General features: G+C 40.6%; 1 protein-coding gene across 3 annotated transcripts in view; it reads left to right on the top strand.

The window, feature by feature from the left end:
- The window catches only part of LOC112224306 (zinc finger protein 385B), a 135,565-nt gene that overhangs the window by 77,722 nt on the left and 43,586 nt on the right, over nt 1–14,257 (top strand). For all 3 annotated transcript variants that reach the window (XM_042319695.1, XM_042319698.1, XM_042319696.1), the window contains one exon: nt 8,203–8,348. In XM_042319695.1, the coding sequence (XP_042175629.1) occupies nt 8,203–8,348 (146 nt within the window). The remainder of the gene's footprint in view (nt 1–8,202; nt 8,349–14,257) is intronic.

Genomic DNA, 14,257 nt, shown 5'->3' with positions numbered 1-14,257 from the left:
TGGGCCAATACCCTCTCTCTTGATATAGGGGTAATGTGCTCTTATAGCACTGTGCCATGTAAGGGGATGGTCTGTGTGGAAAATGAAGTTGCCCTCTTTGTAGCATTCAGCAGATAGTGTCTCTGGACTGTCCTTGAGTATATTTTTTGTACTTATTTTGTGCAGTGTTATTTTTTATATATATGAAGTACTGCATTGTAATGACAGGGATAAGAGATAAGCCATATGGGGGCTTCAAATGCCTCTGCATTTGGGTGGGGGGCTGTGAAACTCTCCTGCCATTGTTTGGCTCAAGAATTTTCACACCTCTCACTTCACACTTCAGTGCTAATTGAAGTGGCAGCGAGGTCAGTTCTGTCCTAGCAGCTTGGTAGTTTAGTAGCCTTATTTATTAAGATTTATATAACAAAATTACCTAGAGATTGTCTTTTATTTTTTAGCTCCAGAAGTAGGTTCAGACTGAACAATACTCACTCAGTTTTGTGTTGGATGTTATTTTCATGTTCCACTGTGTTTCTTCTGCAGGTTTTGGTTTGTTCAATGTTTTTTCTTAATAGTCCTTGGTAGTGATAGTCCATTCAAGTAATTTTGTCCAAAATCAAGGTTTTAGTTATGAAATTTTGATTTGTATTGAAGGTTGTGATGTTGAGTTTAGTATCCTGAATAAGTCCTTGCAAAAAATTCAAGTTTATACACATTTATTAAACTGTAATCCTATCTTTTTGCAGAAGAACTCAGGAGCCCATGAGCTCACTCAATTCAATTCAATTCAAAGGCTTTATTGGCATGGGAAACATGTGTTAACATTGCCAAAGCAAGTGAGGTAGATAATATATAAAGTGAATATATAAAGTGAAATTACAAATGTCATATTATATATATATACAGTGTTTTAACAATGTACAAATGGTTAAAGGACACAAGATAAAATAAATAAGCATAAATATGGGTTGTATTTACAATGGTGTGTGTTCTTCACTGGTTGCCCTTTTCTCGTGGCAGCAGGTCACAAATCTTGCTGCTGTGATGGCACACTGTGGAATTTCACCCAGTAGATATGGGAGTTTTTCAAAATTGGATTTGTTTTCGAATTCTTTGTGGATCTGTGTAATCTGAGGGAAATATGTCTCTCTAATATGGTCGTACATTGGGCAGGAGGTTAGGAAGTGCAACTCAGTTTCCACCTCATTTTGTGGGCAGTGAGCACATAGCCTGTCTTCTCTTGAGAGCCATGTCTGCCTATGGCGGCCTTTCTCAATAGCAAGGCTATGCTCACTGAGTCTGTACATAGTCAAAGCTTTCTTTAATTTTGGGTCAGTCACAGTGGTCAGGTATTCTGCCGCTGTGTACTCTCTGTTTAGGGCCAAATAGCATTCTTGTTTGCTCTGTTTTTTTGGTAATTCTTTCCAATGTGTCAAGTAATTATCTTTTTGTTTTCTCATGATTTGGTTGGGTCTAATTGTGCTGCTGTCCTGGGGCTCTGTATGGTGTGTTTGTGTTTGTGAACAGAGCCCCAGACCAGCTTGCTTAGGGGACTCTTCTCCAGGTTCATCTCTCTGTAGGTGATGGCTTTGTAATGGAAGGTTTGGGAATCGCTTCCTTTTAGGTGGTTATAGAATTTAACAGCTCTTTTCTCTCTCTCTCTCTCTCTCTCTCTCTCTCTCTCTCTCTGTCTCTCTCTTTCTGTCTCTCTCTCTCTCTATCACTCTCTCTCTATCTGTCTCTTTTTCTATCTCTCTCTATCTCTCTCTTTGGCTCTCCCTTTCTCTGACTAGACTCTTTCAGTCTGGCTGTTTGAGAAAGCAGCATCAGACTTAAAGATTAAATGAGCCATTAAGGATCTCTGCAGTGGACCTCTGAAGTCTTTCCATAAGGCATCATAACTCTAACAGCAGGAGGAGGATCCTCCTAATTTATTTTTTACAAAAGCATTTTTGTACAGCAGTGGGCTAAATCAGGGTCACACAGAGTGTTTCTTAGTAGACTTAAATAAATCTACTTTGAAACAAAAGTATACACCTCACACACATGGTTATGGGCTTACATATCAGCTATAGAGTTGAAATGTATTCAATGCTGAGTTTACATCCCAATATTACACTTTCAATATATCACAGATAACTGAAATATAACAAAACTGTTTATCATTGAAACATTGAATCATTTTAAAATTGTCACGCCTTGGTCTTAGTATTTTGTGTTTTCTTTAATTATTTGTTCAGGCCAGGGTGTGACATGGGTTTATTTTGTTGTCGTATTGTTTTTTTTTGTAGGCATTGGGATTGTGGCTGATTAGGGGTGTGTTTAGCATAGGCTTGGCTGCCTGAGGGGGGTTCTCAATCAGAGTCAGGTGATTCTCGTTGTCTCTGATTGTGAACCATATTTAGGTAGCCTGGGTTTTACTGTGTATTTTGTGGGTGATTGTTCCTGTCTCTGTGTAGTGTTCACCAGATAGGCTGTAATTAGGTTTTCACGTTTCGTTTGCTGTTTTTGTATTTATTTAGTTATTTCATGTATCGCTATTTTTTCATTAAAGAACATGAGTAACCACCACGCTGCATTTTGGTCCGACTCTCCTTCAACAGACGAAAGCCGTTACAAAAATCATGTTTATTAATTATGAAAAATGTTACATTCCACCCACGAGACAACTAGGTCATTTGACTGCCGAACATAGTGTTCTCTGAAAATACAGGCTGTGACCAAAATGGCACTGCATTCCCTATATAGTGCCCTACTTTTAACCAGAGGGCTCTGGTCAAAAGTAATGCACCAAATAGGGAATAGGATGCCATTTGATATCCAACCACAGTCAAGGTAAAATATACACAGGTAGGCTGGATGTTGATCAAACAGACTTACACCACCTGTACTGGAGAGGGAGCATAGATTTGAACACTCTCGATCTCAGACTGAACACCTCAAGGAAGTAGCATCTCATGGTGCTGCACTCTAGTGACATTTTCTCACTAGAATCCAATGTGTTTTTCACAGCATCTGACAGCATTCAGACAAGCATCTGCTCTTGTGTTGTAAGTCAGTACAGTCATCGATCCCAAGCATACAGTACCAGTCTAAGGTTTGGACACACCTACTCATTCAAGGGCCTTTCTTTATTTTTACTATTTTCTACATTATAGAATAATAGTGAAGACATAAAAACAATGAAATAACACAAATGGAATCATGTGGTCTAATGTGTTATATTCTCCTACATTATTTTCACATTTCCACCAACTTCAAAGTGTTTCCATTTAAATTATATCAAGAATATGCATATCCTTGCTTCGGGTTCTGAGATACAGGAAGTTACATTTGGGTATGTCATTTTAGAAGTAAATGGAAAAAAACAGTCCGATCCTTTTAGACAAATAAACAAATGTATTTCAAATTTGAGATTCTTCAAAGTAGCCACCCCTTGCCTCGATGACAGCTTTGCACACACTTGGAATTCTCTCAACCAGCTTCATTCAATTAACAGGTGTGCCTTGTTAAAAGATGGGACGGTAGTGTCCCATCTAGCCTAGAGAGGCTAACAGGTGTTTAAAATTCTCCGCTTATGAGCTCGCTGGTATTTAATAACCATCGGCAGTACAGTTTCCCAGGTAACAGGGCTGTATTCATTCTGTATTCTGAATATTGATGAGTTATTTTGAAGGGACGTGAGTTCTACAGCAATAGTCAATATTTATCTTGTCTCGAGTACATCTCTTTCAAATGACATTCTAATGACTAGAACTACAGAACCAGGGAAATTGGACAACCATGCAAACATATTTACGGTACATATGATTTGGATACGTTGAATTCTCGTCGGTTATTGTCACAGCCGTGTATATCCCCCCTCAAGCCGATACCACGACGGCCCTCAAGGAACTCCACTGGACTATGCAAACTGGAATCCATATATCCTGAGGATGCATTTATTGGAGCTGGGGATTTTAACAAAGCAAATTTGAGAACAAGGCTATCTAAATTCTATCAGCATATTGATTGTAGTACCCGGGCTGGCAAAACACTGGATCACTGCTACTCTAACTTCCGCTATGTTACGCGGGGCGGAGTAGGTGAACCCAAACGCAGACTTAGACGACTAGACAAGGATAGGTAACCAATGTATTTATTAAAAATCAGGAGAGGAGATGGGATGCAGTCCAGGGGAATCTTGGGCGGGCAGTAGGGAATCCGGACTGAGGCTGAGGGAAAGGAGATTAGGAACTGGAGAAGCAGGTCTGGAGCGGAATCCAATGAAGCAGTAGAGCGGGGATCCAGGGCAGGGAAGCAGGACTGAGGAGACAAGAGACTGGAGATAGGTACCAGAGAGCAGAAGGGACTGTAGCGGAGAGAAAAAGCAGTGTGGGGCTAGGGAAAAAAGGCACAACAGGATAACAAAATCTATGCAGCAATAAACAGCTAGAAATGTAGACTGACTGAGTAGAGGCTACGATCTGGCAGCATGGAAGTGGCAGAGCTGAGTATTTGTAGGGTTCTTGATTATGGAACAGGTTGCAGCTGGTGGGAATCTGCTCTGCTTCCAGCACACCTGTCTCCACTCACACAATCACATACACAGAGAGAGAGAGAGAGAGAGAGAGAGAGAGAGAGAGAGAGCACTGGGGTGTGGTGGCAGGTTAGGGAGGTCCAGGATGAGAAGTATAGGGGCGTGGCAGGAGCAGATGTAACACGTGATGGATACAAGGCCCTCCTTTACGCTCCGTTCGGCAAATCTGACCACAATTCCATTTTGTTTCTCCCCTCCTATAGGCAGAATCTCAACCAGGATGTATCCGTGACAAGGACCATCCAACGCTGGTCTAACCAATCGGAATCAACTCTTCAAGATTATTTTTATCACGCGTATTGTGTGTAGATTGATGAGGGGGAACATTTTTTTAAATAAATTTTAGAATAAGGCTGTAACGTAACAAATGTGGAAAACGTCAAGTGGTCTGAATACATTTTGATGGCACTGTATATCTATTACATTGTGTTTTCAGATCTATAAAATGTTCATAAAGACATAATTGTGTTTGTTCTCATAAGAAAGAAATCAACAAGTGTTATTGGAACAGTGCCATGTTCTTTTGTTGCTTTGTTGTTGCTGGTACGGCTTTGTAAACGTTAGCTCCAAAAACATCACTGCTATGAACTGGGGTGCCTGTTTCAAAGGTCTCGCATGTGTTTCTCATCAAAGTCTTTATTATGGGTTAACAAAATAACCATGTTTGAGTCATCAGCACAGATAAAAAAATCAGTTTTCGCTTCCAAAGATACACATTTTCATTGTGCTAAGTCATTTCGATGGGTATCTGTACAAGTTCAGACTGATGCAATAAATAATAATAAATAGCAATAAAACCAACCCATGAATTTTAACACTGAAAGTCAAAAAAGGGATTTCATCCTTTACTGTTTCATGGCATCAGACATACTATTCTACCCAATCTTTTTAATGTGTTGTGGTGTTGGATTCAAGTGAAGTAAACTACAGAATGTGTGGACATCGGTGATTTAAGGACATAACAAGTGCGTGTGCCATAGCGTAGAAGGCGTATTGAAGAGGTTTCATTTTGACAATGAGAAGCCTATGGCATGAAGTTGGACAAGCCAGTCTGGGCAAAATGTTTGAGATGATTTACTTTTACATCACATGAGCAAAGCATGAGTTACTGATTGTCTGATGCTAATGTTTATTGGTTTCTTGGTCTTGGGATGATATGATCACACATGATATTATACATTTTTTCTTTCATAATGTTGGGGGTCGGTTGCCAATGTAAGACGTCTGTTCTCGTGCTCATGCAGTTATAATGAATTGGCAGCCGACACATTGACAGCAGACACATACAAATCGAATGACAAACTAAATTCCAAACAATTTCACTCCTGTCAACACTGGAAATATCTACACAAAGAGGTTCTAACCATCTGTCTTCTATGACAACATGATCACAAGACAGGTTATCTTTTCCAGTATAGATTGCAGTATTACATTACATCTCTATATACTGTACAATATAAAGTCAAGACCCTCAGTAGATCTTTATCTCCATGTTAAACATTGGTTTCATCACAGTGATCTCCTGCATAGCTTTATTAAATCACAATGTCTCTTGATGGATGATCTAATTTCTATGAAATTAGCTGGAAGAGTTTCCCTGCTGTGTCAGCTACTAACACAGATGTCGTAGATAGACATGTTATACTCTCTTGGCGTTGTACACACTATGATGAAGTCTTTTAGAGTTTTTTATTTAACGAGGCCAGTCAGTTAAGAACAAATTCTTATTTACAATGGCGCCCCACCCCGGCCAAACCCGGACGACGCTGGGTTAATTGTGTGCTGCCCTGTGGGACTTCCAATCATGGCTGGATGTGATACAGCCTGGATTTGAACCAGGGACTGTAGTGACACCTCTTGCACTGGGATACAGTGCCTTAGATACAGTGCCACTGTGCCACTCAGGAGAATGAAGGGAGATTTGAAGCAATAGCTTGATTTTGTTCTCCTTTTTGAAAAATGTTGTTCCTTTTGAATATCTGACAATAATATTAGCACCTATTTGTTGGTGTGTGTGTGTTTGTCTGTGTGTGTGTGTGTGTGTGCGTGCGTGCTTGCATGTGTGTGTCAGCACTCAGATGTCTGCTTGTGGGTTTCCGAGAATTAAATATTGTTACTCATCCTCTCACCTGCTATTAAATCTCTCCTGAGATGAGCTCCTGTACACATACACACAAACACACACACACACACACACACACACACACAAACATGCATAATATGCAGTGAAGACGGAGAGAAGAGCACTTTGAATTCTGTGTGGATTATCTACTGTAGTTAAGATCATTCTTTATTTTGGTCTGGGATCCATAGACTTTCTTTGGCCATTAAGCTTTTATATAGTATAATATATACAGTATGAAAGTCTGAAGTAAACCAGCAATAACATTTATTTCACTTTGACATATATAAAGTAGAAATATGCAGATATAACTATGTTACCAATGAACTGCCTTGTATCAGGTATGATCTGTTTATGGTCTGGACAGGATTACAGATGAGGGTATCAGTGTGTTTATAATACTATTATTATAAGTGGCAGACAGAAAGCCGTAATGATAAAAGCTTATATACCCCTTTACGAGAGAAGAATCTAGGTTATTATAGGTTCTATGTTCATTGTGAGGTTAACTTTGAGTTCTGTGAGGGAGCAGGATATAACTAGCCTGCTGTGTGATTTATCAGGTAAGCAGCAGAGTTTAGTTGGGAATGATGTTGTAAATTCTGAATAAACCCCCTGCAGGTGTACATCTGCAGCATCCTCTCTCACAGAGCCCAGGATAATGCAGGCAGGCATTAGGCAGTTCACAGAGCCCAGGATAATGCAGGCAGGCATTAGGCAGTTCACAGAGCCGTGCTCTCAGCCCCAACCTCTTTCCCCAGCCAGCCCCATCCCAAGCAAGCCCCAGCCCCAGCTCGAGCTCGCTGCTCTAGCCCTATTTCCATTCCCATCCTATGCCCCAGATCATCTCCCCAGTCCCAGACTCATCATTATTCTCCTAGATCCATCCCTTTACACCAACATACTACCCCATTCCTCCAGCCTACCTGCAGGGTGACTCATATCACACCATACCATGTCCATACACACGCACACCAACTTCAAATAGGTGCTCATATTCTTGTCACATTCACACCACTTCTTAGCCTTGCCTATGAGACAGTGGAGATGTTGGTTATGCTTCATTTAAGACATGATGAGTTACTTTCCACTATTCTCTGCCACAGTGCTCCCCACAGCCACAGTGTGTGCTGCTCTTTTCTCTGCATGTTAGCTTCTTATGTATGTCATGTATAGAAACCCTGCATCCCACCACCCTCAAATGTGTTAATGTTTCTCTCTCTCCGTTTTTCCCTTTACCCACACTCTTTCTCTCTCCCGCTCTCTTTCCATTTATCTTTCCCTCTCTCTCTCCTCTCTCTCTCCATGTTTCTCTACATCTATCTCCCTATTCAACTCTCTGTCTCCATCTCTCTCTCTCTCCATCTCCCTCTTTCTCTCTCCCTTTCTTTCCATTTCTCTGTCCCTCTCTCTCTCCTCTCACTCTCCATGTTTCTCTCCATCTATCTCCCTATTCATCTCTCTGTCTTATCTCTCTCCATTTCCCCCTATTTCTCTCGCTATCTCTCCATCTCCACAGGAAGTTCATGCCATAGCAACACGCTGCCTGCGCTGGTGCGAACTCCGTCTCTGATGATGCAGTCCACTCTGGATATGAAACCCTTTATGCCCTTCCACCAAGTGGACACGTCCTCTGCTGTGGGACTCTTCCCTAATTTTAACACGGTAAGAAATCGCTGCTTTCATTTCTTGTAAGTAATGCTTGCCCGAGCCAGTAATGCTTGCCCGAGCCAGTAATGCTTGCCCGAGCCAGTAATGCTTGCCCGAGCCAGTAATGCTTGCCCGAGCCAGTAATGCTTGCCCGAGCCAGTAATGCTTGCCCGAGCCAGTAATGCTTGCCCGAGCCAGTAATGCTTGCCCGAGCCAGAATGTCCCATAGGACAGGAGACCATCTCCTGTTTCTGTAGTGTGAGGCAGATTGATGCACCCCCTGGATGCTTGTCCTTTCATCTTGTGTACTTGTAGTTTATTGATCTTAGATTTCAGTGTTCTTGTTTGAATCCTAAGAATCTTAACGGCAAATGCACAACAGAAGTGTGAGTGAGACAGAATGAGAGAGAGAAAGAAGGAAAGAGAGAGAGAGAGAGAAAGCACTGCAGTTCACCGTCAAGGCATCGATTTCACTCCTCCAAAAATTAAAGAGGAAACAAAAATCGATTCTTTCTTTTATCTTGCCAAAAATACATCTCACTTTGACAGTTGATGTGGCAGGTGGAAATATGACATATCATGAAAAATCGACTGAGAGAGTTAGAGAAAAAAAGGTGCTATTTAGAACCTAAAAGGGTTATTCAGCTGAACCCTTTCCCCAGAGGGTTCTACATGGAACCAAAAAGAGTTCTACCTGAAACCAAAAAGGGTTCTCCTATGGGGACAGCCAAAGAACCCTTTTTGAACCCTATTTCCATTCTATTTATATGTCTTCTCCAACCTGCAGAGTCAGACAGAACACTGTTCTGATGAGAGGGACTGAGAGGCAGGCAAGAGGACTCGCCAGCTAATGCCTGTGTTCCCAGACCTGCCATGGACCGATGTGACAACACTCTTTAGCAAAGTTAGTGAGATCTTCGCCTGTGGTCACGGCAAACTGTCAGGAATACTCTGCCTCACAGCGCTGGTCTCCAGCTCAGACCTGGATTTGAACACTACTCGAAATCATTTAAAATACTCTATCTGTGATTGATTGAGGCTGGCTGATTGCATAGAACCAACAGAAACATATGAAACGTCCCAACCCTGTCCACCAGACAAGGCTAGAGCAAACACACAATAGTATTTGAAATATTTTTAATAGTATTTGAACCCAGGTCTTGCTCCAGTTTATCTCAGCACAGTCCAGTGTGTTTCCACTAGCTTAGACAGACCCATCTAAACCTGACATAATGGCTCTACTGCTGTCATTGACTATTAAGCGGTAGTGCACTGAGTTGATGAGTTCATGTTGGTGGGAGTGATGTTGATTATACAGTGTGACTATAATGATGACACCAACATGAAATATTTTCCACAAGTTATTCCAGGGACATTTATTTTTCAAGACATTTCGAAGAAAAAACGAATTGCAAAATATAACACACTGATGGTGTCCCATATGGCATCTTGTTCCCTATAAAGTGCACAACTTTTTAACCAGGGCCCACAATGCTCTGGTCAAAAGATGTGCACTATATAGGCAATCTCATGCCATTTAGGAAGCTACCATCTTTCATCCTCCTGTTTGTCATTAGCTTTACTGTAGCCAAGTTCTGTTCCATTTTACAGACAGCTATTAAGCCCAAGATATTTACAGCACACGTGCTGTTGGCGGTAGCCTATTCTGTGTAAACAAAAGTGATTTGACAAGCATGAGCTCTTAGGGTAGATGACAAAAGGTTTTCAATATTTCCCAGTGTAATGAATAATATACGATACAAAGTGACAGAACAGAACAGAAACACAAGTATTTAGAATGAGTTTTGTTTATTGAGTGTTCTGCTGAGGTTTTGTCTGGTTGGAAACAATGGGAAGACACTAGAAAACCACAGTGACAACAAAACAACAATATGCTCCAAAGCCTGACTATGACATTAGAATTTGAGCTATAGTCTCACTGCGGCTCTTTTCCGTATTCTGCCTTTCAGAAGTATGATTACTACACCCTAGGTTCCCTCTTGAAAGGGCTACAGTAATTGCCTGGTCCCAGATCTGTTTGTGCTGTCTTGCCAACTCCTATGGTCATTGTCACACCAAGCACATAGGAATGACATAGGCATTGGTGAGACAGTACAAACAGATCTGGGACCAGGCTACTACAGCACAGAATCTAAAGGCTTTTCCTGTCCAGACATTCACACTCTAAGGTTTCGTCCCAAATGGCACCCAATTCCCCATGTAGTGCACTACTTTTGACCAGAGCCCTATGGGTTCTAGTGCACTGTCAATGGAATAGGGTGCAATTTGTGAAGCAGAATCATGTTTATTTTGGTCATGTCACCGAGCGGGTGTGTATTTATAATTAGTGTCTGTACCCATCAACTCAGCGTGAAGAACAGTGAGGCTCCACACAAAAATACACGCAGACACGAACCCACACATGTGCGAACACAAACATCAAATGTGCTCTATAACCCAATCCAGACAGGCTGTTATTAGCACCTTTGGGATAAACAGGTTCAATTCTAATTCTGTAACATTGTTTAAATACAGGAACTGTATCAAGTGCTGCATGCATTAGACTGATCCCAGATCTTTTTGTACTATCTTGCCAACACATTAAACATGGCAATGACCATAAGGAGTTGACAGGTGTACAATACAGACGTAAAACAGGAGATTCCAAACCATTCCAAGTCATAATGGTAATATAAGGAATGGAGGTTTAACAGCGGTGGACAGATCTCTCTCAATGTTTCCAAAAGAATAAAACATTTAGTATAAAATAAATGTTTTGCTTCCAGTAGGCTTTAGGGTTATGTTGTTAAAAGAGATGTATTTTCATATCGAGGAGGGAGTATGGTGTTGGAACATATCCAGGGTGATTTCTTCATTGTTGCAGCATCACTGTTCTGTTCTGTAGTAACTGTACTACTGTGTGTTCTGAATCAATAAACCTGTTGAGAACAAACCGCTCTGCAGGTGTCAGAAACTCAGTGTATTCAGGAATACAAAACCTACAGATGGTGGATCGATGTCTTTGTTTACCTCTGCAGCTGCTTTCATTATATAATCCATGAAACACAATATTTAGGCTACTGAAAGAAAAACTGGCAAGTGGGAAAAGTTTCTGCACATTTCATCAGATGCAATTTCTTTGTTTTAATTTGCTAAGCTTTCAGTCTGTGATTACCTTCATCAGAGAAGGTGCACTTGGTAAGAGACACGTCAACCACAATGAATTAGTGCATTTTCTTTCCCACACTAAGTCTGATCCTCAGTCTTAGTTAGTCAGGCCTATGACACTGGCACACCGAGTGCCTTATCGACATGCTGAATGGATAATTATTTATGATAGCATACTGTATCTACTCTACACTGTAGTAAGTTTTACCTGCTGTATTGAACCTGTGTAGTGATAGAGTGAGAGGGGTTGCGTGCTGTAGGAAGACGTTTGGTGGTGGTGCTGATGCAGTGTTTTTATTGCCTGTGCTATATTGGTCCGCTTTTTTGTTTGTTTATTAATTGTAAAAAAAATATTCTGATTTTTCCCGCAGCTATGGTTGTGAGGTTTATTAGTTAACTATTTCTTTACCAGAAGTGATTTCCTATTATTTGCGTTGATGTGGTGAACAAGGGATGACAACAAGTTGTAATTGAAATTCCTTGGACAGTGACAGCCATCTGAACAGCCTGAATCTGCCCTTACCCCTGCAGCTCTCTCTGCCTGCTTATCACTGGAATGTAATTATCAGTCACTGAATGATAGATAAAGTCACTTTTCTAGGGTTGTGTTGTTGTAATGTGGCATGGTGTTGTGGTGTGAGTAGAGCAGTGGCGGTCACGAAATTTATCAGACAGTTATTGTCATGCAAATTACTGCCGGTCTCATTGTAATTGCCCGTTAATTAACACAAACATGTTTAGCATCTCCAGGCCTCCACGCATACAAGGCACAGATGTGTGCCTTTGGAACATCTACAGTACATTTGAAAAAGTATAATACATCCAAACACCATCACAATAAATCCATAATTTATTTTAGGTATGTCTAAAGAAACAATATGATATGAAGAAAATGTATTTCAGATGAACCGAATATGAGTCGGCCTGTATTGTACTGTATGTTATCTGGCTGTATGCCATGCCATTGGCTGTACATTAAAACAATTACACCAGGCAAGTCAGTTAAGAACAAATTCTTATTTACAATGACGTCCTACACCGGCCAAACCCAGATGACGCTGGGCCAATTGAGCGCCGCCCTATGGGACTCCCAATCATGGCCCGTGGATTCAAACCAGGGTGTCTGTAGTGACGGCTCTAGCACTAAGACGAGGTGCCTTAGTGCTAGCCACTTGGGAGCAGCGGTCTGTAGGCTAGTTCATTTAGCAGACAGGATTTGCTTATAAGTCTGTGCCATTATTTTATGATTATAATTATGAATATAAATATATGGTTTTATTGTAAGAATTCTATAATTGAACTTAGCTGAATAAAATACAAATAATATTTTTCAGGTGCGAGTGCGCATATGAAGTAGCTGTGTTGAGCGTAAAAGTGATAATTTGAAACATGTCCTATACACTAGATTTAGAGTTATATGACTAATTTAGTTGTGAATTATCCAAAATCAAAAAATATATGATGTGACTATAGGCTATTGACTATTTGAAAAAGTTACCAAAAAATATTGAGCTCTGTTGCTTGCCTCAAGCTGCACACCTTGTTCTCTCATGAGGTGATCATATTTCCACCCATCAGAGTATTCTCAATTTAATCTTGTTTTTACTAATATGTCAAATTTGGTTTCGATTTAGAATGGTCATTATCAAATGGGTAGGAACAGGGGCAGAACAGGGGCACTCGTATAGCTAAATGGAGGCCACTTTCCTGCAGTTTAAATCATGCCTGTTAGGCTACACCGGTTTTATACCTGAGCAGCTGAGCAATAAATTTAGTAAGAACTGGGATCCTCCTCTTTGCATATACTGTAGAAATGTCTGGGTTTATAAGAACACTTATTTCACTTCACGCATCAACCACTTTTTGAGGAGCATGCAGCCTCTCGCTGTGCGACAGGTGATATTCCACCCAACTCTGTATGGCAGGTGCTCTCCAACCCTCTTCCTGCAGCTACCCAGTGCTTACTTTGGGAAACCAGGTGAAATATGTTTGAGAACATCAATACAAAAAAATATCACAACCAAACATATTTTATTAAACTGACCCCTATCTTTGCGCACTCGAGAAAGGAATGAATGGGAGAGAAGAGATTGATATAAGAATTCCCTATTACTTGGCTATTCAAAATCAAATGCAAATTCACTATAATTGTAGGCTAAATCCGTAAGGTGACCTGCACAATCAATGAACCAACAGCATCGCCTAGGCCAATACGTTCTCTCCCAGACTCATGGATAGAAAGCATAGCATAAGGTAACCAGTCCCAGTCCATCCAGTATGCTTAATAATGTAGTCCACACTCAAAGGCTTCTGCATTGCTTGCTGTTTGGGGTTTTAGGCTGGGTTTCTATACAGCACTTTGTGACATTGGCTGATGTAAAAAGGGCTTCATAAATACATTTGATTGATTGAAAGGCGATTACTTGAATTTGTTTAATTTTAGAGTATAGACTAGACCAATGATGTACCAAAGACATCTCAAATAATTAAAAAAAAAATGTTTTTTTCTGACATATGTGGGTAGGCTATTAGGCTATATATTGTATAATGGCACAATCATTATTATTATACTTTTAAACATTTTTAATCGTGCTTGGGCTCATATAGGCATATGTGAATGCATAAAACATGCACAGCTGGAAGGTATACAAGCAGGCATACAAACAGCAGGCAAACAATTAGCTTTGATCTACTCAGAAGAATCAAAAGCAGGTGTATTTATGACCCTGGAGAGAGAACAGGGTGCATATAGCTCA

The sequence above is a fragment of the Oncorhynchus tshawytscha genome, linkage group LG03 (genome assembly GCF_018296145.1).
Source record: "Oncorhynchus tshawytscha isolate Ot180627B linkage group LG03, Otsh_v2.0, whole genome shotgun sequence".
Lineage (NCBI taxonomy): Eukaryota > Metazoa > Chordata > Actinopteri > Salmoniformes > Salmonidae > Oncorhynchus > Oncorhynchus tshawytscha.
The sequence above is the reverse complement of the archived record's forward strand: the minus strand, read 5'-3'. Positions and strand labels throughout refer to the sequence as shown.